At 45.5% G+C, this 26,034-nt stretch overlaps 3 protein-coding genes, 1 long non-coding RNA gene and 1 pseudogene across 4 annotated transcripts; all 5 read right to left on the bottom strand.

The window, feature by feature from the left end:
• Nucleotides 1–1,263, bottom strand: LOC136488291 (aldehyde oxidase GLOX1-like). The gene has a single exon (XM_066485276.1). The coding sequence runs from the start codon at nt 1,261–1,263 to the stop codon at nt 1–3; it is 1,263 nt and encodes a 420-aa protein (XP_066341373.1).
• A 6,780-nt stretch (nt 1,264–8,043) lies between these two features.
• Nucleotides 8,044–8,645, bottom strand: LOC136486408 (uncharacterized). The gene is made up of 3 exons (XR_010766790.1): nt 8,506–8,645; nt 8,314–8,407; nt 8,044–8,221 (listed from the first exon to the last, which is right to left on the bottom strand). It is a non-coding gene; the product is annotated as an uncharacterized lncRNA (long non-coding RNA).
• Nucleotides 8,646–8,648: 3 nt separating this feature from the next.
• Nucleotides 8,649–12,615, bottom strand: LOC136487158 (putative disease resistance RPP13-like protein 1; annotated as a pseudogene).
• A 2,200-nt stretch (nt 12,616–14,815) lies between these two features.
• Nucleotides 14,816–15,607, bottom strand: LOC136487155 (uncharacterized). Its single transcript, XM_066484281.1, has one exon. The coding sequence runs from the start codon at nt 15,605–15,607 to the stop codon at nt 14,816–14,818; it is 792 nt and encodes a 263-aa protein (XP_066340378.1).
• Nucleotides 15,608–18,088: 2,481 nt separating this feature from the next.
• Nucleotides 18,089–25,131, bottom strand: LOC136486407 (disease resistance protein RGA2-like). The gene is made up of 3 exons (XM_066483290.1): nt 24,091–25,131; nt 18,276–20,202; nt 18,089–18,177 (listed from the first exon to the last, which is right to left on the bottom strand). The coding sequence occupies exons 1-3, from the start codon at nt 25,129–25,131 to the stop codon at nt 18,131–18,133; spliced, it is 3,015 nt and encodes a 1,004-aa protein (XP_066339387.1). The 3' UTR covers nt 18,089–18,130.
• Between the last annotated feature and the right edge of the window lie 903 nt (nt 25,132–26,034).

Raw genomic sequence — 26,034 nt, 5'->3', positions numbered from 1 at the left:
TCAAACTGCAGTTTGCCAGTTCCTGCAACCCAAGCCATCAGCCTGCAGTTCGCCTGTTCGGCAGTTTTTGGCTTCCTCCGGCGTCGAGCAGTACCACATGTAGTATCCGGGCGGCGCCACCCCGGGTGTCGGCGGCGCGGCGACCACGGCTTCGTAAACCCCGACGTCCAGCTCCGCCACCCTCCCCACGGCCAGCTCCACCACGCGCTGGTTCATCCCGAACGAGTGCGTCGCGAACGCCGGAGCCACCGCGGCCACCCGCACCACCTCCCCGCCCGCACCCGCACCCGCACCTTCCGCCATCATCCCGGCGGGTATCACGAACTTCACGGCCGTCGCCTCGCCGTACCCGACCTCCGCGGGCGCCAGCAGCACCCGCGGGCGCGCGCTGTCGTACCGCGGGTCCAAGTACGGCGGCAGGAACGCCTCCAGGCTCAGCTCCGTCGGGTACGTCACGTTGGCGAACACGTACCCGACGTGCGGGTTGCTGCCGCCCACCAGCACGCGGCCGTACGTGTCCAGCGCCGCCGACGAGTGGTACATCCGCGGCACCGCCGACGCCGCCAGCGGCGACGACTGATCGAACCGCGACCCCAGCGGCGCGTCGGGCCTGTACAGCACGGGCCGTGTGACCGGGTCCCGCCCCAGCTCCCACCCGGCGGTGCCCGCCGTGGCCCCGTTCACGATCAGTACGTCGCCCGTGGGCAGCAGCACCATGTCGCCCATCACCCGGGCCATCGGCATCTCCTCGATCGCCCACACCACCGGGTCCGGGTCCGTCGGCGCGACGCGCGCGCAGGTCCGGTTGGCGGCCACGAACGTGCCGTTCCGCAGCGCCAGGTGATACGCCCCCCGTGGCGCGCCGCCGCAGACCAGCACCTCGGCGTGCGCGGGCGCGTCGGGACGGAGCGGGAGGAGCACGGACGAGCCCGACGACGGGTAGTTCCGCGGCACGCCGCCGGGGACAGGCGGGAGGCGGCGGAGCGGGGCGCGGTTGTAGGGGTCGAAGACGACGGCGCGGTCGTTGGCGAAGACGAAGACGGTGCCGTCGGGGAGCATGTGGAGGAACGGGTACAGGTTGTTCTCGGCGTCCGGCTCCGTCGTCTCGTCCAGGAACGGGAAGAACGTCAGCGCCAGCGCGGCGTCGGCGTGCGGGAAGTACTCGAGGTTTAACTGCCGCCGCCCACGGGTATGCGATTTAAATGATACAAACTTTTTGGACTCAACGGAATTAGGTGAATCTTGCAATTTTTGGACCTGCATTCATTCTGTTGACCAGTGAAAATATTCAGGTTTAGCTAATAATTAGCTGAATTTTTGCCAGAATTTGATCAAGCGGCCAGCATAAAGAGGAAACTAATGATTAGGAGAAGTATGCACTTTTACACTGAAGGAAGAACTTGCGAGTTTGTTTGAACTCTAGACTAGACTAAAAGTTCAAATCTTGTCCAACTTTTTGACTGGTGCAATGTTGTTTTAGCCCTCACCGAAATAGGTGAATTTTGCAGAAATTCAGATGTTTCGGACCAAATCCCGGAAACCTCCTGAGGTAGAATCACCCAATTTATAAGAGCTCAATTATGATGGCCGGCATCTCGAGGATTAATAGCAGCTACGCACTTGAACTCTATAATCCGGTAGTCTGTTGAGGGTCGAAGGACCAGGATGACACCATCTATCGCAGTCTGGGATAGAGTACAACACATTGATACATAGGGTTACAATAGAAGTGGTTTACAAATTAGAGTGCGGAAGTATAATTTATTACACTAACTTGATTCAAATATAAGTAGTTCAAACCTACCTTGAAACACTCAAAATCAAGTGAGCCGGTAAAAGGATGTTCATTACGTATAAGATCAACATGAGAACCGAGGGATGTTAGAGCATATCTTCACCGGATTAAGAATAAAATTATCCCCTTTTTCTGTAACTAGTGATAATAAAGATTGAAGGCAAAAAGTAAACTCCACTAGACCCCTTTCTAATCTCCTTACACTATTGTTTTATTAATTGAGAAAACCACCCCCTCAATCCCTCAAAAGAAAGGGGAGATCAAATCAATCCCCCTTCCCTTACCCTCCCCGCATGCAGTGGTGTGTAGTGGCTAGAGACATGGCGGAGAAGAGAGGGCCTTTGTTATTACTAATAACAAAGGCCCTCTCTTCTCCGCCAAAAAAAGAGATGCTAAATTTTGCTACAATCGTGACACATGATTTCTTGGCTGCAATTTTTGTGAATGCGGTAGTTTATTTAATCTTAATTTTCTTTGAACTTTGTGGCAAAGCTAAGCATCAACCAATAGGCCATCGGTTTGTTTTGTGGCCAAAGGTTTAGCGTGCCATGCATGCTTTATGCACGGGCGTGCCTAGTGCCCGGACGTTCGGATGCCCGCGCCCGCGCCGCCTGCTGCGTCCGTCCCGCCTGCCACGCTTGCTGCTAAGCCTGCCCTGCATGCAATTGCTGCGCCTGCACGTCCACCCCGCATGCCGCATGCAACTGCTAAGCCTGCACACCTGCCCCTGCAAGTTGGTGCGTCTTCGCATGCAGTTGTGCGCCTGATGCGCATGCAGGTGGGGACCACCCACGCCCGCTTCGCTTGCCACGCACGTGGGGACCACTACGCCCGCATGGACTGCCTCCGCATGCGCCCGCTTACTGCGCCTGCTAATGTTGCAACATGAAGCACTTCTGCAACATACGTCTGAAATAGGTGAAACATTTACAACATACTCTTGCAACATATGTGTATAGCAACCGCAACATATGCAACATCTAGATAAAAACACTTGCAACATACGTCTGAAACAGATGGAATATTTTGAATAGACGCTTGCAACATGTGTATATAGCCATTGAAACATATGCAACATCCAAATAAAACACTTGCAACATACGTCTAAAACAGATGAAATATTTGAAATATACACTTGCAACATACTTGTATAACCATTGCAACATATGCAACGTCCAGATGAAACACATACAACATCCGGATGAAACACATGCAACGTCCAAATGAAACATATGAAATATACATCTAAACACATGAAACATACGGAGCTGGTGCCATAGAGTATGCGGGCCCCACGCTCCTTCTCTCTGCCGGTCCTTCTCTCTCTGGTCACAGCGCATGCACAGGCCCTCACGCATTGCATGCACCCCACTGCCGAGTTAGGCCAAATGCGCTCCCATGCGCTGCCCTGCGCCCCACGCAGAACGAGTGGCCGCACGAGCTCCCATGCGCTGCCCCGCACCGCATGCACCCCACGCCGAACGAGAAGCCGCCCATGCTCCCATGCGCTTGCCCCGTAGAAAAGGACCAGTGCAGGCCCCGCTGACTACAACTACATGTCGCGCTTTTTTTTTCTTGGTCGTCACGTGCATGCAGGGGGTTGGTCATCCGGATGGACGGAGGCCCTCAACCTAAGCATTACCATTTACGCATCCTCCGTGTGGATATGAATTTTGATCATGGGCCACCTAACTCGACCTTCCAAATTTTTTTGACCTGACTTGACTGGCTGGTATGTCGGGTCATATTCGAGTTATGATTTTAGACCCATGACCCGATCCAACCTGAGAAAGCTGACCCAAAGTAGTAAAACCTGATCTAATCCCATCTGCCAGTGCGTCGACGGACCAAAAATTTTGACATGACAATTTTTTATTGGCCCAAGTCGAGTCCGACCCGATCCCAGTGTTTAGCATCATCTAGCAGTTCCTTTTACTCCATTTCTTTCAAGACAACTTAAGACTCTTTCAATTCTTTTGGACACTTCTACCGGACCAACAACAAAGACGGGTCGGTCCTTACCAAGATCAAACAATAGACCTTATCTATAGAGATTCAAGTTCTATATATTTTCGGTCATTGTGTGTGACCCGAAACTTGATAAAAATGAATTACAATGCTGCCACGTTCAACTAATCTAGTCTAGGGGAAGAAACAAACTAAACTACTTCGACCTATAAAATACCAAAACGGCTGCCACTTGCATCCTTACTTTATGTCAGCCCAGTTGGCCCACTATGAAAATGGATCGAGAATGTTATCAGCGGCCCACTCACCTGCCTTCCCCGTGCTTTACTTGTCTCTGGAGACTACCAAATCATCCATTCCACACGCCTCAGAGCCTCGCACAGATCTCACATGGCCTTCCTCCCGATCCTCCGGCGGCGCGGGCGCCACCTCGCCGTACAGCTCCGCCACCACCTCGGCCTCTGCCCCGCCCCGTCCTGGTGGAGTCCTTCTCTCAGTCGCAGTACCGCATCTTCGGCTCTCCTACATCGTGTCACATGCAGCGACACTGGCCGACTCCAAGTCTCCGACCGCCCTGCGCGAGCGCTCCTTCCCTCACACGCGTCCTGTGCGGCGCTCCCCGATGCGCTCCGGTCGGGCGGAGTCGCCGACGACTGCGTCTCCTCCGCTCATACCGACCTCCGCATCGCCACGCTCGTGCCCAAATGAGGTAATGAGTTAATTTCTGGTGAGTGTGTAACACTGAAGATATTGGTAGAAAGTTCAGTAGACCGTGGAATGAGTATGAACGTGTTTGAGACTTCATGTTATATGTCATCAACACAATAACACCTAACACGATTCATGTTCCTTGTTACATATAGTTCACGAATCAAAATATTTCATTATTAGGGTATAATTGTTTGGTGAGGAGAAGGCGTTGAAATAAATGCTGTAGTAGATTCTTTTTTTTGCTGTAGTTGTTGTTTGGTCATGTATTCGTTCCACCACTATGTGCTTATAATTATTTAACAATGGTTATTTATCGTGCATAAATCGAAAGCTGCCTGTGTTCTGTACACGTATGTCTTACTTACTTATGCAAATAATAGAACTACTATTGAGGTCATTCATTCTAGAGAATTTTCATGAGCTAGTTTATCGGTGGCAAGCATAAAGTGCCCTATGTAATGGTTTTTGGGTACAGTGTGAACTTACAATGCTTTGCTGATGCATTTAATGCACAGAATATGATGTTTGATCAAAATATTTGTCTATTTCTAAAATACTATTATATGAAATGGATGGCACTGGGATATATAGCATCTGATGCAATGTACCATATCCTCACTTAATCCAGAGGTTTTCAGACATCACCATGGTGGCTCTTCTAATCATATATTACCCACATTTGGTTCTCCGTTTGTTAAATAATGTTATATGGGAAAGAGATATTACTAAATCGTCTTGCATAAGTAACAGTCACTTCTCTATTTTTTTTAATTTCAGGATCAGATGATCTTTTCTGTTCTTGCTTTCTAAATTAATCTTATTTGGTATAGACCATGTACAACAACACTACCACAAAAATGATCTCAGGAGACAGTGGGTTTTATTTACAGAGGCAGACATTTTCTTCCATTGCCTCTAAAAATCTCTCCCTGCCTCTATAAATAGATTTTCAGAGGCGTTAAAAAGACCATAACTGAAAATAAGGTCATTTTCAGAGATGGCCTTCTTATGAGGCCGTCTTTGAAAATCCAATTACAGAGGCAGTGTGTCACGCGGATTACAGAGGCGATTTCTTACACAGAGGACTTCTTAGATTTGAGTCGTGCATTGCCGGTGATGAGAAGCTTATGGCATGACCCTCGCTAACTATTTTGCCCTTCGGGCAATCTTTTGCCCGAGTTATCGGCGGCCATGATTAATGTGCCAAAATGCTAAACTGAGGCCAAATGTATCTCTCCACATTTTTATTAATCAGAACAAACTTCTGCTCTGAACGCCTCAGAATTAATTTGGGTCTGCTGTTGCAGCTTCTGTCGATCTAGGCCTGGATCCACCTCAGATTGTTTAAAGCTGGGGCAGCACGTATTCTTTTGAGATGGCCAAATAAATCAGTAAGTCTAAAGTTTACTTGACTAACCAGAACAACAGATAGCATCCATACATATTGTGTCTGTTAGAGATTGCTTCACATATTGTCCAACAGGTGATCTTGACAGACAAGCATACACATATTCTCCGATCCTCATGCATGCATGTTTCTTCTCAGTAGATTGATGATTTCTTCAATATTTATCCATGATACGTGCTGCATTCCAGTTCTAGTTTGTGTACATGGAGGATTTTATTTGTTCTTGTTAACCGGTATGCTGCTGCTGCTGCTGTTGTTACCTTGTGGTTCTCCTGTAGTTGGATGACTGGGTGCACTGTGGGGAATACAACAAGAAGAACGATTGGGAGAAGCTGCAGTAGCAGAAGGAAAGGGTGCACTGGGCTCAAGAAGGTTCTCGTTGAGGATGGCCTGTGGCGCCCCGGTGATGCAGGCGGAACTGTTCTTTTATTGATTTGCAGAGGCGTGCATCGTAAGACACCTGCTTCTATAAACATGAATTTCAGAGATGGACATGTTTTCCATTTACACTGGCGCTCCCACAGAGGTGGTTGAGCAGGCCGCCTGTGTAATGTTGTTTTGCCCAACTCTGTAAAGGGACTTCTAGTTGTGTATTGAATCTAGATAAAATAGGCCAAACAAGATTTAGGTGCAAAAAACATCAAGCTATGCCAATATTTTTGGTTTGCGAATTACATGGTTGCTGATCTAAATACAGGTTTTGACCCATAATGTAGATGTAGGCTTCATCTGCTGATCTAAACATGCTGTTTTTGGCCCTCTGTTCTTCTATGCCATTGTAGAGTTGGTTATCACCAAATTTTGACAGGTCCTGTGTGTTGGTGTATTTTTTTTTCTAGACTGCAGCAGATATAGAAGCTAAAAGGTTAGATTGGTATGGGGATGAATTTTCTGTAGTATGATCCTACCTAAGCGTCGATTTTAATTTGGTGTAATATAAGCATTCTGCTTGGTTGGCACTGACTGTGCATGAATCCATGATCTGATTTATATTGCTCCTTGATAATTTGAACATTAGGATATAGATGTGCTGATGTTTTTGACCAGCACATGATATGCAGTACATGTGAACATGGTATGTCAATGTGTTTGCTCTACCATGATGGTAGTAAGGAGTTCATTTTTATTAAGTCAAATAGACCTTGCAATGAATATAGACATGCCATTGTATGTCTGTGTGTTTGGTCTACCATAACATGGTATGTCTATGGTTTAGATAGTCTTCAGCTCTGTATTGTACATTTACTTGCCATTATGTAACCTTTAGCATATAATTCAGTGACCAGTGCGTCCTATGTGCTGGTTGTGGTTTGATGTGTAGAAGCGTTGGAATCAATAATGTGATTAATTGATTTTTGCTATACTGTCACTGTGGAACGCCCGTACATGTAGGTTTTCTATGAATATTTTCAGCATGTGCTTCAGATATTCAGTCATGGACATAGCTAATGATGAGAAGCACAGATCCCCCAGCCTGCCGAACAATGATATATGATCGTAATCTCTTCTCTGGGTGTTCCAGTTTCATAGTGCATCAGTGTATGACAGTTGTAGGCGTTTTATAGTACATCAATGTTGGTATTATCAGTGTATGACAGTTGTAGGTGTTAGATTGTAAGAATTCATTTCATAGAAGTCAACTCATGTTTTTTTTTTGTTTTCTGTAATGGAGCACATTGAAATGTACCACAATACCAGGCCTGAATAATTGTAACGTTGTGGCAAGCACCGAGTATACATTGTTATCTGAAAATAACTCTCAAGAAGTTCCATGTTCTCCTAACATGGTCTCGTGCAAGCTACAATTCACGAAGAAAAAAAAATTGGCAATATGATTGATTCGAGAGTAAATTTGCGCAAAGGATCTGATCTTTACATTGTCGGTTTTCCATGACCTGCCTTGAGATAGATAGAAGCAGCCCACACCATTTCCAGTATTAACAAACCAGAAACTGAAGTGAGGCTTGCTATGTACATCCGCTTGGCAAGCTGCATTTCCAGACACACCATAAACCATCCAAGCTGAAAGAAGCTGTATCATAACGTTTGTTCCGTAACGACTCAAACTTATATATACACATGCCTCTCAATTCTCGAGTGGCAAACTGCATGGAAATTCAACTGTAACGTGTACACAAATCACTGAAGAAAAATGAACAAATTCACATAACATTCTTGTCTCATTTTATTTGCATGTCAAATATCTGACTGCCTCAGAACAACCCGCAGGCTAAAAAAAGGAATAAATTCACATCACAAATTCTGCATTGTTGCTTCTTCAGTCAAAGCGATGACGGTTCCAAGGTTCCTTCTGTCCATGTAGGTCACAGACGGGCACTCTACTTGCTTGCAAGGGTCATATGCATTATATAATCTGCAGTGTTATACGCCCCTTACGAACAACTAGTAACAAGAACTGTATGTTGCATACTTGATTACTCCCTCAGTTGTTCCACATTGACACATTCTTCTTCGATTTTGTCCCTTGAAATTTTCTCCACTTCGTCCAACAACACTTTCATCCCCTGAAACGTCACATGCAGTCAAGTGACGAGATATTCCAACAGCAAAAAAGGTACATACTCAGTATGCAACGTATAAAGCAGCAGTTGTGTTAATTTACCTGAAGCGTCAGCAGAGACGTTGATGTTTGTCTTGAAGCTGAATGGATCGCCTGTGTACTTCACGTACCACTTCCTTTCAATGTTGTTGTCATCATCATCTGCATATGCATTGACCTGCTTGATATGGCTGAACTTGTCCCACTCAGGGGCCAGATTCCCCTTCAGCTATGGAAGCGAGCAGGGAGATGTCACAGTTTAGACGCAAATCCCTTGGGTTTACGTCCTGCAAGTATCCAGGGAGTGTTTTCATGTCGTAGTCCTCCAGTGTGAGTCTATGAAGTGCAGGCAAACCCTCCAATACCTTCAACTCTGGGCATCTTATGATCATGAGGTTCTGCAAATTTGGCAGATTGCTGATCCTCTCTAGTCCATGACATCTACTCACCACAATTTTCAAACCAGAACCAAAGTTCTCCACAGCGCTTGGGTGCTCATGATGGTGTGGTAGTAAGAACTCTGGCCCAACACGCTTGATGCCTGGGGCGCTTCTAATCAGTAGGAACTCCAAGCTGGGGAGCTGCCACAAGCCATCAGGTAGCTCTGTGCAATAAGGCAAGTCTTCCATGAATAGAATCCTCAAGCATCCAAGGGACACAATTGCTGTCGACGTCATCCACTTCGGAAGTCGTTGACTAAAGTACCCATTGATTGTTAGTTTTTCTAAGCAAGGCGGAGGGCAGAGCTCATCAAACACCTTCTCGATGTGTTGCTGCTCTTCCTGTTTCACCAACCGGTGAGCACCTCCACTACTACTAGTGCACTGTAAGTACAGATAGCTGAGGCACACCTTTTCACCAAGCCTGGCTTTTATAGCAAATGAGGAAGAAGATACATTCTCCAGGCCACGAAGACGCATGAGCTCGTTAAGAGGTCCTAATTCTTCCAAACTACACCAATCACCCTCCACGTGGGCAGGAAACCCCTTCAATACCCTTAAATTAGTTAGGCCACTGAAACCCCTGGGTATATTGTTTATACCTGAGCCAAGAAGGCTTAGATACCTCAGCTGACGTAACTTTCCAATGCCCACAGGAAGCTTCGTCAGACTTCCACAGTTAGAATTGCATCATGTCTATTTTTTCTGGCAGCCTAGATGTGTTAGTGCCATCTAGGCACAAATACCTCAAGTGTTTGAGTTGGACCAAAGATTCAGACAATGCATCAAAATTTCCATATTCTATATGTAGGGTCCGCAAACAAGGAAAAGATGACAGTGAATCACCTCGGTTGATCTTTGTTTCCCCAACTAATATAAGTGTTCGCAGTGATATATGTGCTTGTAGCGAACTCCACTCTAGCTCGTTTGACTCTGATTCTTTGGATTTTAGTGATAACCGAATAACATTTTGTGGGTTAATGTTATTGGTATGGCCAGCCTCAGTTTTGTGAGCTATCAATGCTTCATCTCTAGTCAAATACTGAGCGAACGAGCGAACAACATCATGCATATTGCAAACTACCTGGTCTATGTACCCTTGATCAGGCTCTAGAAGGTTCCTAGCTATTAACTGGTCATAGTACTCTTTTCCTAACACACTACCGGAAACCGGCACTTTGCCGAGTGTCGGAGGCTTTGCCGAGTGTATTTTATCGGGCACTCGGCAAAGACGGTCTTTGCCGAGTGCCAAATAAAATACACTCGGCAAAAAAAAAAAAACACTCGACAAAGATGTATTTTGCACTCGGCAAAATGCGTCTTTGCCGAGTGCCTTTTTTCTGGCACTCGGCAAAATGTGTCTTTGCCGAGTGCCTTTTTTCTAACACTCGACAAAGATGTATTTTGCCGAGTGCCATTTTTTGGTACTCGGCAAAATGCGTCTTTGCCGAGTGCCTTTTTTCTGGCACTCGGCAAAGCGGCATTTGCCGTGTGCATTTTTTTGGTCCTCGGCAAATCATTTTTTCGAAGCAATTTTTGAGGCCCTAAATGAATTCAAATGAAAAACTTTTCAACTACAAAGTTGTATAACTTCTCAAGATCTACAAAGTTTATTTTGGTCATTTCTTCATTTGACAAAGCGACAATAACGTTGTTCATAAAATCTACATCTCTCTCATATCTCTCATATTAGTTTCGTGAAAGTAGAAGAGAGATATATAAGATTTGTGAACAATGTTACTACCATTATGTCGGATGAACAAATGACCAAAATAAACTTTGTAGATCTTGAGAAGTTATGAAATTTTGTAGTTGACAACATTTTGATTTGAAATCATCTTGTCATGCAAAAATGACGTTTGAATTTGAAAATTTTAAAATTTAAATTTTTCAAAAGACCTCGGATGGAAAAACTTCCTAAATGAAAATTGTAGATCTCCAAAAGTTATGAAACTATGTAGTTGACAACTTTTTGATTTGAAATCATCTTATCATGCAAAACTACGTTTGAATCTCTCAAATTTAAAATTTGAATTTTTCAAACGACCTCGGATGGAAAAACTTCCTAAATGAAAATTGTAGATCTCCAAAAGTTATGAAACTATGTAGTTGACAACTTTTTGATTTCAAATCATCTTATAATGCAAAACTACGTTTGAATCTCTCAAATTTAAAATTCGAATTTTTCAAACGACCTCGGATGGAAAAACTTCCTAAATGAAAATTGTAGATCTTGAAAAGTTATGAAACTTTGTAGTTAACCACTTTTTGATTTGAATTCGTTTAGGGCCTCAAACAAGCAATTTACTCTCGGTTTAGTATAATATATGAGAATAGATAACGGAATCTAGACACAAGTGACAGTGTAGTGCAGTGGTAGAGCAGCAGACACGCGAGGGAGAGGTCGTGAGTTTGAATCCCGCCGGCCACGTTAGCCGTGAATTTAGTGCAAAAAATACACCGACTTTGATGAAGACGGGCGGGCGTTGGCTGGTGGCGGCCTCCCCCGAATTTTTTTTTTGAAAAATTTTGCTATTATTTTTGGGTTTTTTTCACATTTTCATTTTGCCGAGTGTAAATCTTTGCCGAGTGCTTTTCCGACACTCGGCAAAGGCTTTGCCGAGTGCCCGACAAAAAGCACTTGGCAAAGCTTCTTTGCCGATTAATTCTTTGCCGAGTGCCCTTTGCACTAGTAGAGAACATACCTTTCATCCGAGGCTAAAATGGGCTCTAGTCCCGGTATTTTTTGCGCCCGGGACTAGAGAGACCTTTAGTCCCGGTTGGTGTCTCCAACCGGGACTAAAGGTCCCTGCCCAACGGCTACTGCGCTCGGCACAGTGGCAGGGGACCTTTACTCCCGGTTGGAGACACCAACCGGGACTAAAGGTCGACCTTTACTCCCGGTTGGAGCCACCAACCGGGACTAAAAGTCCTCCAACCTTTAGTCCCGGTTGGTAACACCAACCGGGACTAAAGGTAGACCCTTTAGTCCCGGTTGGTAACACCAACCCGGACTAAAGGACCCTTTAGTCCCGGTTGGTAACACTAACCAGGACTAAAGGTCCCCCGATGGGTTAGTTCAAAAGGGTAGCATCCCATCCATTGTTAGATGTGTTGTGTAGGTGGGGTGGTAAGCTACGCGCGAGGTAATGCATGAGGTCTTGGGTTTGAATCTCACGGGACGCAGCGGTGGGAGGCATTATTTTTTTTAAAGCTGGGAGGACCTTTAGTCCCGGTTCCTGACCCGGGACTAAAGGACCTCCCCTTTAGTCCCGGATGCTTACTCCCGGGTGGGGAACCGGGACTAGAGGGGGTTCCCCACCGGGAGTAAAGCCCGTCTGTGTATTAGTGTTGCCGAGTGCGGCACTCGACAAAGCCTTTGCCGAGTGTATTTCGGGCTTTGCCGAGATTCCAGTAGTGACACTTCCAAATCCTGTGAGTTTCCATGAACAAATCCTTCACTAATCCACATGGCAACAATACGGTCATACCAGAACACCGTGTTCTTTGGGAGGAGGGCGTAGTGCAGAAAGCAAGACTTCAACTCAGGGTTCAGATCTTGATAGCTCAGGTATACTGCATAGTTTAGCTCTTCAGGCATTTGAGATACTGACCATGTAGAATCATTAACGACCTTTGTCCAATCGCTTCGCCTTGTCCTTTTCTGGCGGAGGAGGCCTCCTATTACTTTGACTGCGAGAGGCAAACCATCACATTGTGCTATAATCGACATTCCAATGTCCTTCAGACCTTTTGTTCATCATTATTTTCATTTCCGACCACCTGCAAGAAGCTAATTAAGCCAGTTAATTATCTGGAATATGGAGATATATATACATTTCGTCCTAATCGGCGGCAAAATCGAGTGCTCGTAAATGATTCTGTGTGCAGAGGCAAAATCACGTACGACGTTCTAAGCATATGACCGATGTACCACTTCCGTGCACCTATAGCACTACGGTGCAACTAGGTGACGTCTGTGCACAAAAGTAGTTCTCTCAGCAGTCACTCTATAATTACCAGCTCTTGTATTTTATAGTCACTGTATTATGTACCATAGTCACTCCAGTATTTATTGTAGCTTTTAATAATTATAATTTTATTTTACTAAAATGGAATGAACTGTCCTCTAAGCCCTGCACTGTGGCACTAAAGATATTGAATTTTCTATATCAAAAAATTTTGCAGTAATATTATTTTGTATAAATATAGAATAATTAAAATTAAATTACTAGCATTGATATGATATAATATTTTTTATCAAAATTTATAAACTTATTTAAATTAAAGGGCGTAACCAGTGCAGAGATAAATGTAATTAACAAAAAATTGTTAGTATCATTATTTATTTGTGGTTTGTTAAGGAAGATTTTTAGCTCTTGATTAATTATTAAATAAAGAGTAAATTTCACTAGTGGTCCTCGAGCTTGTCCTAAGTTCTCATCCAGGTTCTAGTACTTTTAAATTGCACACTCAACTCCCTAAATTTGTCATGAGTTCTAATCCCGGTCCTAGTATATGCAAATTGCATATTTAGCTCTCTAAACTTGTTCTGAATTCTCATCTCGGTCTTGGTACATGCAAATTCCACACTCAAGGTTCCTAAAATTAACACCGAAGGCACACTTGGATCTTTTGATGAACAGCCGGTGTTGATGCAGCACAGTGAGGACAGCGCGCACATAGCGAAGGTGTTCAGCCAGGGAGACGATGTAGATGAGTATGTCGTCGAAGAAGACGAGGACGAAGCGGCGCAGGAAGGGGCGGAGAACGTCGTTCATCAATGCTTGGAATGTGGCTGGGGCGTTGCACAGCCCGAACGGCATGACGAGGAACTCGTAGAGCCCATCATGAGTTCTGAACGCCGTCTTCTCCACGTCGGCTGGGTTCATGCGAACCTGATGATAGCCGGAGCGGAGGTCTAACTTGGTGAAGAACCGAGCGCCATTCAGCTCATCCAAGAGCTCGTCGACCACTTGAATGGGGTAGGCATCCTTGACTGTAATAGCGTTGAGGGCCCGGTAGTCGACGCAGAAATGCCACGTCCCATCGGCCTTCTTGACCAGCAAGACCAGGGAGGAGAACGCCGATGTGCTGCGCTGGATAAGCCCCTGTGCCAGCATGGTAGTGCATTGGTGCTCCAGCTCGTCTTTGTGGGAAGCGGGGTAGCGGTACGGTCTGACCGCCACCGGCGAGGACCCCGGGATAAGGTTGATGCAGTGATCCCGAGAGCGAGGCGGAGGCATGCCGATTGGCTCGGTGAAGACCCCGGCGAACTCGTCCAGCAGGGCTGGTAAGAGGTCAGCCCCGCTGCATGCTCGGAGAGAAGGGCCGGTGCCCTCGGCAATGCTCGTCCAGCACACCCGGTGATCTTGGTGCCAGAAGGACATGGTGAGGGCACTGAAATCCCAGAGAATCGGGCCAAGGGAGGCTAGCCACTCGGTGCCGAGGACGATGTCATAACCGGACAGCGGGAGTGCGAAGAAGTCGGTGGAGAATGGTTCGCCGGCGATGGAGAAAGGAACTGCACGGTAGACGCCGGGACACGGCACCCGGTCCCCATTTGCCACCGTGACCTTCATGTTGTCGCGGGGTTGAAGCCTGAGGGAGGTGCGTGCTGCTGCTTCCTTGGACACGAAGTTGAGGGTGGAGCCCGAGTCCAGCAGGGCCAGTAAGGACGCCCCGCCCAGCTGGATGCGGACCTGCATCGTCTCACTGGAGCGGATGCCCGCCATGGCCAGCAGTGAGATGAGCGGGCTGTTAACCGCAGCGTCGGTCTTGTCAGAGTCGTCGTCGTCATCGGCCTCGGCCAGATCAAGGAGAAAGATGTGCTTGCAGACGCGGTTGTGACCCCTGCCAAATTTCTCGTTGCAGTTGAAACAGAGGCCCAATCGTCGCCGCTCCTCCATCTCGGACTGGGACAACTTCTTCACTTAATGGCCTTCGATGGTCAGGGAAGGGGCTGCTGGACGGGGTGGGGGTGCTGGCAGGGCCAGCCGTGGTGGTGGCCCTGTCAAGAGGCCGCGCGTGGTCTGCCGTGGCGCAAGCGGAGTTGGAACAGCAGCGGTGTAGTACTGCTCGCGTAGCTCTAGCTTGCATGCAAGGCTCATGGCGATGACGAGGGACTGCGGGTTGTGGACTTCCACGTCGAGGCTGAGCGGCGGCTGCAGTCCTGCCGTGAACGCTTGTACACGATCTGCCTCCGTGAGCGTGCCGACGCGAGGAAGCAGCGCCTTGAAGCGGGTCTGGTACTCTGCTACCGAGCCCGTCCGCTTGCACGCCATCAGCTCCCCAAGGGGGTTGGAGCGGATCGGCGGCCCAAAGTGGAGGTTGAGGAGCTCGGAGAAGCGGCGCCAAGATGGTGTGCCCTCGTCCTGCTGCACTTGGATGAACCACATCTGGGCGCCGTCTTCAAGGTTGTATGACGCCATCCAAACTTGCTCCTCGGCTGCAATCCGCTGTTGATGAAAATACGACTCACATCGGTTGAGGAAGGCCAGCGGATCGGATTTCCCGTCGAACTTGGGGAAGTCCATCTTCTTGAACCGAGGAGGGCGGTCACCGTGGTGGTCACCGTGGCCCGAGCCTCGCGAGCCTGAGCCGGAGAACGCCGGTGCCTGCTGAAGAGCGGCGACCTGCTGTTGAAGGTCGTTGATGGTGGCGTTCATGGTGGTGGTGAGGGCCTGGATCATCTTGGCCAGGTCAGCGGTGGACAGCTCAGCCATTGGCAAGGCAGTGGAGGCTGCTGAGGCGGTGGGTGAGGCAGGGGTTGATGGCGAGGTGGGTGCTGGGCTGGAGTGTGGGGCGGAGGTGGAAGAAGATCGCCGGCTAGCTGATACCAAGTTGTCAAGGGCCTGGGCGCCTAGGGTTGGAGGCCCTTGGCTTCTTAGTTCGTAGCTTGAACTCGGTAAGGGAGGTGCCAGGGTTTTTGCCTGGCTACCATAGCAGGGGTGAGATTAAGAATAGCAGAGAGAGAGATTAGGAGATAACTTCTTTGCTTGATTCCTTTCTTCAACAGTACAGGATACATATAGGAGCTCTGCTCCATTGCTACTTGTGCCAGCCATTAACTATTAGCTGGCTAATTAATTCCTTACTCTTTACTACTACTTAATTGTCTTAGAGACTGCAGCTCTTCCAGCCGCCTAAACCTCCTGGGGTTCTGCCAGGCCATGCGTCCCCTTGGGGACTGCCCCGGCTGCCCCTCGTGTCTGAGGCCGGCGGCTGTACTGTTGGCCCCACATGACAGAACTTACAATGCTTTGCTGATGTATTTAATGCACAGAATATGATGTTTGATAAAAATATTTGTCTATTTCTAAAATACTATTATATGAAATGGATGGCACTGGGATATATAGCATCTGATGCAATGTACCATATCCTCACTTAATCCAGAGGTTTTCAGACATCACCATGGTGGCTCTTCTAATCATATATTACCCACATTTGGTTCTCTGTTTGTTAAATAATGTTATATGGGAAAGAGATATTACTAAATCATCTTGCATAAGTAACAGTCACTTTTCTATTTTTTTTTTAATTTCAGGATCAGATGATCTTTTCTGTTCTTGCTTTCTAAATTAATCTTATTTGGTATAGACCGTGTACAACAACACTACCACAAAAATGATTTCAGGAGACCGTGGGTTTTATTCACAGAGGCGGACAATTTCTTCCATTGCCTCAAAATCTCTCCCTGCCTCTATAAATAGATTTTCAGAGGCGTTAAAAAGACCATATCTGAAAATAAGATCATTTTCAGAGATGGCCCTCTTACGAGGCCGTCTTTGAAAATCCAATTACAGAGGCAGTGTGTCACGTGGATTACGAGGCAATTTCTTACACAGAAGCTTATGGCATGACCTCGATGAATATTTTGCGGTTCGGGCAATTTTTTTCCCGAGTTATCGGCGGCCATGATTAATGTGCCAAAATGCTAAACTGAGGCCAAATGTATCTCTCCACATTTTTATTAATCAGAACAATCTTCGTGCCTAGCAGAGGCACTGCTTTTCCTGTTCGTCTTTTGCGTGTGGGGCGACGAGCAACTGAGCACCAGCACCGTCCTGCTGACCAGGCCCGAGCCGGTGCTCGCCCAGAGAGGCCGAAGGCCTGCGCCAAGCAGCAGGAGCCGCGTGCTCCCAGAGCCCGAGCGGCGCTCGCCCAGGTGGCCAGCCTCTCGTCGGTCTCCTCCCTGTCTCTACTTCCTTCGGTGCTTGCTCTCTGTCTGGCGGCGAGCAGACCCACCGCTGGTTGTTCCTCTCTCCATCTCCGCTCGGTACGTGCAACCCAGTGCCGTGCGGTAGCTGTTTCCCTCCGTTCGTGCGGTTTTTCTCTCGGTTCTGTTCGGCTGTTGGTGTACACCGCCTCCTGATCGTGCGGTGCACCGCTCGGCAGTGTCTGGTGCCCTTCGGTGGTGTCCGGTGCCTGTCAAAAGTGCCGGCCCAATTTCCAGTCTGGCAGGTTCGAATTTCCAGCCCTGTTTTTTTTTGTTTCATCCGTGGTTTGCGCGTTTGTGCTCGGATTTAAGTTCCATCTTGTGCATTGGTTTTCCATCGATTCAAGGAACTTATCTAAGTATTCTCGTCACCGGTTGGTATGGATATTTTAGATTTGGGAACTTCTTTTGGTTTGCTTGTTTGGCGGTGATTTGGGGACAGCGGCCAAATATTTCGAGAGAAATTTTACGGCTCCCATTCACCCCCCTCTGGTCACCGTTTTCGGTCCTTTATATTGCTACTAATTTAAATATCTGAAAAATAAAAGGAGCCTCGTTAGGAAGCTGCATTCTCATGGCACTAGCAGCATATATATGAACATTTAGTTGGCAACCTACGTACATTTTCAGGCTCACAATGAATCCGCAAGCCGGAATACGCTGTATCATAACATTTGTTTTGTCACATGACGACTCACAACTTAATTATATGTACAAGGCTCTGTATTCTCAGGTGGTAACCTGCATCCACAGTAACACAGATTCGAATAAAAAAACTAATTCACATCACATCGCATTCTAGTCACCATGAATTTATTTGCAGTGTCCAACATCTGACTGCCTCACGACGACGATAGCTCCAGCCTCCAAGGCTGCTTTTTGTCCATGCGGCACTCCACCTGCAGGCGAGGTCTTTTATGCATTCTATAATCGATAGTGCTAGAGACGTATGTAGTAATAATAATAGTCTTGGAGTAGCATGCATACTTTATTGTTACTCCCACTGTTGTTCCACGATGAATTCCCTTCAAACTTGCTCCACTTTGTCCAATAACACCTCCTCTGTTTCATCCCCTGAAACGGACCGTCTAGTCAAGTAACCAGATATTCCAATAGCAAGAAAGGTGCTCAGTATATGCAACATATAAAGCAGCAGTGTTGTGTTAATTTACCTGAAGCGTCGGCAGAGGGGCTGATGTTTGTCTTGAAGCTGAAAGGATCTATCGTGTACTTCACGTACCACTTCCTTTCAATGTTGTTGTCGTTATCATCTGCATATGCGTTGACCTGCTTGATATGGCTGAACTTGTCCCACTCAGGGCTAGATTTCCCTTTAGCTATGGAAGCAAGCAGCGAGGCGGCGCACAGTAGAAGCAAATCCCTTGGGTTTACGTCCTTCAAGTATCCAGGGAGTGTTTCCATGTCGTAGTCCTCCAGTGCGAGTCTATGAAGTGCAGGTAAACCCTCTAGTACCTTTAACTCTGGGCACTCTATGATCCCGAGGTTCTGCAAATTTGGCAGATTGCTGATCCTCTCCAGGTGTGGACATCTAATCACCTCAATTTTCAAACCAGAACCAAAGTTCTCCATAGCGCTTGGGTGCTCATGATGGTGTGGTAGTAAGAACTCTGGCCCAACATGCTTGATGGCTGGGGCACTTATAATCTGTAGGAACTCCAAGCTGGGGAGCTGGAACAAGCTGTCAGGTAGCTCTATGCAATAAGGCAAGTCTTGCATGGATAGATTCCTCAAGCATCCAAGGGACACAATTGCTGTCGACGTCATCCACCGTGGAAGTCGTTGACCAATGTACCCTTCGATTGTAAGATTTTCTAAGCAAGGCGGAGGGCAGAGCTCATCAAACACCTTCTCGATGTGTTGCTGCTCTTCCTGTTTCACCAACCGGTGAGCACCTCCACTACTACTAGTGCACTGTAAGGACAGATAGCTGAGGCACACCTTTTCACCAAGCCTGGCTTTTATAGCAAATGAGGAAGAAGATACATTCTCCAGGCCATGTATACGAAGACGCATGAGCTGGTTAAGAGGTCCTAATTCTTCCAAACTACACCAATCACCCTCCACGTGGGCTGGAAACCCCTTTAATATCCTCAAATTAGTTAGGCTGCCGAAACCCCTGGGTATATTGTTTATACCTGAGTATTGAAGGCTTAGATACCTCAGCTGCCATAACTCTCCAATGCCACGAGGAAGCTTCACCAAACTTTTACAATTAGTAAGGTCAATGCACTGCAAGAATTTCATCTTGGCTATTTTTTTTGGCAGCCTAGATGTGTCGGTGCCAACTAGGGACAAATACCTCAAGTGTTTGAGTTGGACCAAAGATTCAGACAATGCATCAAAATTTCCATCTTCTATATGTAGGGTCCGCAAACAAGGAAAAGATGACAGTGAATCACCTGGGTTGATCTTTGTTTCCCCAACTAAAATAAGTGTTCGCAGTGATATATGTGCTTGTAGAGAACTCCACTCTAGCTCATTTGACTCTGATTCTTTGGATTTTAGTGATAACCGAATAACATTTTCTGGAATGCTATTAATGGTTGGGCCAGCTTCACTTTTCTGAGTTACCAGTGCTTCATCTCTAGTCAAATACTGAGCAAATGAACGAACAATATCATGCATATTGCAAACTCCATGGTCCACATACCTTGGATCTGGCTCTAGAAGGTTCCTAGCTATTAATTGGTCATAGTACTCTTTTCCTAATACTTCTAAATCACGTGAGTTTCCATGAACAAATCCTTCCCCAATCCACATGGCAACAATACGGTCATACCCGAACACCATGCTCTTGGGGAGGAGGGCGTAGTGCAGAAAGCAAGACTGCAACTTTGGGTGCAAATCTTGATAGCTAAGGTATACTGCATAGTTTAGCTCTTCAGGCATTTGAGATACTGACCATGTAGAATCATTTAGGACATTTTTCCGGTCGCTTCGCCTTATGTTTTTCTGGCGGAGAAGGCCTCCTATTACTTTGACTGCGAGAGGCAAACCATCACATTTTGCTATAATCGACGTTCCAATGTCCTTCAATGCATCAACCTTTGGTTCATCATTGTTTTCATTTCCAACCACCTGCAAAGCAACTTAAGCTTGTTAATTGAATGGAATATGTAGATATAAATACACTTGGTCATAATCGGAAGCAAAATCAAGTGCTAAAAAACGATACTGTGTGCAGAGGCAAATTCACATGCGACGTTCTAAGCGTATGACCGATGTACCAGTCCACTAAAATAGATGGAAAAATCATCGTATATGTATAAGAATAGTGTTCTCATGAGTCACTATCATTACCAACTCTCGTCTACCCGATGTTTATAGTCACTCCAGTATTTATCGTATCTTTTTTTTTCTTCTTATTTTATTAAAAAAGGTTGTACAGTACGCTAGACTACGTCTCACTGCCAAGTACTGACAGTGATAAGTGATAAAAAAGCACAAAATGTACGCCAGATTACTGCATCTTCAATGCCAGTAACCGACAATGACAGTATTTAAACTCAAGATCTCAACATTCTCCTGAGCATCTATACCAGCAGAGCTATACAACACTTGTGACTATACAACTGATGCTATTCTTTTAACTACACATTTTGTAATCTTATATTGCATATTTGATACTCTAAATGATCTCAAATGAAAAGGTTGTTAGCTGCAAAGTTGTAGATCGATCTCATCGACTACTAACTCTACTATTGACTTTGTCTCCATTCGACATCATTAACCATCTCAAATCCCATTGGTGAACTTACATAGAATATTTTAATATGTAAACCATCTTAAATGAAAAAGTTGTTAACTATAAAGTTTTAAATCTTTTTGAACGTATAAAGCTTATCTTATCAAACATCATATGAAAAAGTTATTACTTTTTCGTAAAATAGCCTATCACTGCTGGTTGTAGCCACAAACTGGCCATGACGGGTGGTCCTTCACTGCATGTCCGTGGCTATAACCAGAATGATAGTACACTGCCTGTCACTATCACTTGTAGTTCATCTATCACTGTCAGTTGTACTATTACTACCGGTTCCAAAGCAACCAACAATGATGGTCCGACAATGATGGCCTGTGTTTGCGGTAGTGCTAGGTCCTATGCTACCCACTTGCCTATTAATAATGGTATGAACTATCATGTCAGCTTGCACTATGGCACTTAAGGCCATGTTTGGATGTTGTAGTATTAAGAGACGTAGTATTAAGAAACAACGATTTTAGAACCTATAGATGTGGTAAACCTTGATTTAGCAACAAAGAGGTCTAGATATGAGTTTATAAAACTCTAAAGAGACTACAAATTTAGCAAAACTCTAGTTTTCAAAACCATAAAATTTGTTGCATCAAAACACTTCATACAACTCTAATAAAATCAAAGTATTTCATAAAAGCATGGTATTTTTCTAAAACTCCAAAAATACATCTGCATCCAAATAGGGCCTAAGATTTTGAACTTGCTACATTCGAAAATTGTATATATAGTAGAAGTATTATTTTTATAAAAATATAGAATAATCAAAATTAAATTACCAGTGTCGATATGACATAGTATTTGAGTCAAATTTTATAAAATTATTTGAAATAAAAACTTATAAACTTTTTTGTCATGCCATAGTAATGTAATTTAAAATAAATTATCAGTGTCATTTATATGTGGTTTGCTAAGTAACAGTTTAGCACTTGATGATCTATTAACTAAAAATATCCTAATGTATGTATATTTGATTGGTTGATATATTAACCCAACTTTATGTTAATAACCGAAATGTATAGCATGGATCATGGAGGATGCAAACTATACAGCCACGATGTTGTCAGAAATTGGTCCTGCTATCGGCCAGGTTGAAAGTGAAAGAAGGAACCCGAGAAACCAGAGGATTTATTTTAACGAACATCTGTCCCTGCTGATGGTTCGGTAATTAACTAATCGGTCCCAATACAAGCCTACATGAAGCTAGTCCTCGTTTGAAACCCAAAGATTGGGTATATGATCCTAGAAAATAAATTCGTCCCTTTGTGACATTTGGTTTATTTTTTTATTCCAATTTGACACTATATGTTCAATTTCGTTGCAACTTATTATGAGATTATTCATAAAAGGACCAAACACCCCTGGTAGAAAAACGAATGGACGAAAGTCAATTATTAGGATCCAACTGGAAAGGTTATTAAAGTCTGCACATCTTGACCTGAAGAAGCTACGTTTTTCTCCCTTATTCATACTCTCTTGGATGCAGGTAAGCCTAACGTGATATCCCTTGTATCCTTAGCTTTTTAACCATTCTAGAGATGAGACAAGTGAGGCAAGTTACATGGACAATTACTCAAGTGTCTATGGTAAAACCTGTCAATCAGGATATATGCCAAAGGCCCCGTGAGTACTTTTCCTAACTTTTTACGCCATGTTCAGAATAGAACTTTAAATCATTTAACATGTTTACAGGATCTAGTAAAATTATAATAGTTTGAAAAGGTTGTTAGAGAAAAGGATAAAAGTTACATATGTTATATGTTATTTTCATGTCTAACTCGATGAGATATTTAAAAAGTTACACTCCTATCACCTAATAATAGGACTTCTGAAAATTTAGAACAAAATAAATTAGGCAACAAGAGAAAGCCTAACATGTCCAGTCCTGATTGGCTTTAATAGTACAGGCTATAAATTGCTGATTCTTTATCAGACCGTGGAGGATGGGACTTGGTCTTGGAGATATTAAACCTAAGCACCAGACGCTCTTTGCAACGAAAGGATACAGTAGAGTAAAAGTTTAGAAATCTTAATCTGATGACCATCTAAAGAGTTGAGGCTCTACAAAAAATCTATAGAGTTGCGACCACAAGTATTAGTAACAATGTAATAATGCTTGTACATGAGCTCTTACGAAACTTCACAAGCACCTACAGTCATTTGTGTAATGTAAGATTTTTTTTAAAAAAAAATATTACTACATCTTACTAACTTTATTATTGTTTGTAGTTTACGCTTATTCCTTTTAGGCTTTTATTTCGCATGTTCTTTATCATGCTCTGTGTTCATGATTCTTTAATGACATTTCACTACTATAGAAATGGATTTCGCCAACACTATTTTGATTCTATTAGAAACATCGGTAAAAATATATCACCTCCGGTAATTGAACCATTGATAAAAATGGCTTTGACCACCATTTGAAAACCGGTTTTGAGTATATAGCCGGTCAGAAACCCTAGCCCATTCTCACTCCCTCACCGACACCCCACCTACTGACCACCTCTCTCTCCCTTACTCGAGCACTTCCTTCCGCCCCCTCTCTCCCTCACCAGCACTCCCTCCGGGCCCCCTCTCTATCCCATTGTAGCACCGCGGCCCGAAGATCGGATCTGCCATCGGCGCGGGGGCAGACACCACCCATGGCCCTCAGCAGCATGGCGGACGCCGCCCAACATAGAGATGGACCTCGATGTCACAATCCTGGCCGCTAGGGGCAGCTAGCGTAGACCATCATGGACGACTGCAGGCACACATGACACGTGTATTTTTTAATTATTTTTATTCAACTTTCAATATCGGTTTCAATGTGGCGGTGATGAAGGTGAGCATCACCGCCGAATCGCAAAACCGGTGGTGATGGTGGTTTTCAAGCAAGCGGTGATAATGTTTGTGTAGTAGTGTTTTGAAAGTGGTTTACAGACCCTAGATTTCTAATATTAATGCTAAAACAAATAACTATTTTGTACAACCATGCGCATAAGGGCATCTTCAGTGTAGATTTTCTTTATGTGGTTTCTAAGAGTGCCACATCATTTTATAGGTTTAGGTTGATGAATGAAATGATTCCTCTCAAGACACAACTTTATAAATAGATAGTAAAGCAAATGTGAAGAAAAGGCTCAAGATTACCGACATCTGAATAGATAGTGTAGCAAATGAGCATGCATGAATGTGTAACAAAATAAAGCTATAAATTAACTTATACGAACCTGCTTCTTGAGCAAAGACCAGGCATCTTCTTGCTCTAATTTGTTGACATGGTGGTAGGGCACCTCCGCCATCATGCCTTTGGCGACCATGTCATGTCTTGTGGTAACGAGGACACAACTACCTTGAGCTAGGATGCTTAATAATGGAGTTTTGAGGACACCCTCCCATGCATGGTGGTCCCAGACATCATCCATCACCAATAAAGTCTTGCAGTCCTTCAAGGCTTCCTTAAGGGTTCGCTCTAGTGCGGCCTTTGTGTTTATTGGTGCTTGATGGTTTCCTTGTGCTTCAGTGATAGCTCTCTCTAATAGATCAGCATCGCTAAATTCTTGATTGACACTCAACCATATTCTCTTTTGAAACTCTTGTTTGATGAAGTCATGATTAAAGATCTTCTTGGCAAGGGTGGTTTTGCCAATCCCTCCTACTCCCACAGTAGCATAAACCATAACATTTCTATGTTCATGTACATTTTTGTCCTTCTTCGTGAGCAAATCCACAAGATTTCTTGTGTCCTCCTCGATCTTCTCACCAACCACACCTAACTCATCCTCCCCTGTTGTCTCACGCCTAGCGCGAACGGAGGATTCTACCTTTTTTGTGTTGTCCTCATAAGATGCAAGGTTAATGAAGTTGAAGGTTTTGCTACGCTTCTCAATGTCATCTAGCCTCTCATTAAGACTTTTCATGCGATTATCGATGTCATGAGCATGGAGAGGATTCCTCATACAAAAGAGCAAGGGATTGAAGCAGCCCATATCACAGCTTTGACCCCGTTCCATCGCCTTGAGCTGGCACAAATCAAGGATGTTGGTAGCATCATACATGGCATTCCTAAGCTCTCTCACCCATGATTTCACACTCTCGTCGCTGATGTTCCTCTTGTCAGCATCGGCGAGGAACCTCTTAAGGTCCCCAAGCTTCATCCCCATCTTTTTTATCTCACCGGGAACACCTAAGAGCAGATGCACCTCTTCCTTAGACATCTCCAACAACATGTCTTGGAGGTAGGATGCTAAAGCATCCAGTACCACCGCCATTTTTGCTGCTTTGGTATCTACAAAATCGAAATTAGATAAAAAAATTACGTGTTTCGTTTTAAAGGAAAGGTAATCTTGATTGTAAAAGTACCGAGGCCCCTATAACCTTGGCACTATTGTTCAAAAGGGAACACTGCAACAGTAGATAGGTACTAGAATAATCACATTTAAATGATAACTGAGTACTTTTGGTACCAGATCTGGCGCATAGTAGCAAGCTAAAACGATAACGGAGTTAACAAATTAATGAGTAGCTAGCAGACGAGAATATGATGAAGTTTGATCTATGGATGATGTTGAAATATTATATACATGGGCACCTAAAATTCGAAAGCAGCTACACCAATCTCAAGCCGTCACCCTTGTGTGAGTATATTTGTGAGTGGAAGAAGAGTATAATATCTCCAACAAAAACTAGAAAGAAAGAAAGAAAGAAAGGAGCGCGGCGAGCGGGGCGGCGGTGGCTTGTGGGGGATCTTCGGTGGCTGTGCTCCTAGGCGGATCTAGGGCGTGGATCTCCGGCGGCCGCGCCTCCTCCAAGCACGGCACGGTGCCCCCTCCCTCTCCCTCTCCGGTATGCGGCGAGCAGAACCTCCTCTCCTCCACAACCAGGCGGCAGGGAGCAACCCTCCGGTGGCGGATCCGGCCGCGCTCCGACCTCCTCCCCCCTCCCACCTCTCCCTACGGCGCAGATCCGGCGGAGAGGTGGCCTACGGCGGCGGATCCGGCGGGTTGGTGTCCGGCGGCTGCGGATCCGGCCTCCTCCCCTCACTCCATGGCTCCACGGCGTGTATCCGGCGGCCGAGGTGGCCTCCAGCGGCGGAGAGGCACCACAGCAAGCAGCGGTGGCCGTGGCGGCCCGTGGATGGGCTCGGCAGGCCCATGGATGGGCTCGCCTTGCCT

Source organism: Miscanthus floridulus, chromosome 10 (assembly GCF_019320115.1).
Source record: "Miscanthus floridulus cultivar M001 chromosome 10, ASM1932011v1, whole genome shotgun sequence".
In the NCBI taxonomy this organism is placed as follows: Eukaryota; Viridiplantae; Streptophyta; class Magnoliopsida; order Poales; family Poaceae; genus Miscanthus; species Miscanthus floridulus.
The sequence above is the reverse complement of the archived record's forward strand: the minus strand, read 5'-3'. Positions and strand labels throughout refer to the sequence as shown.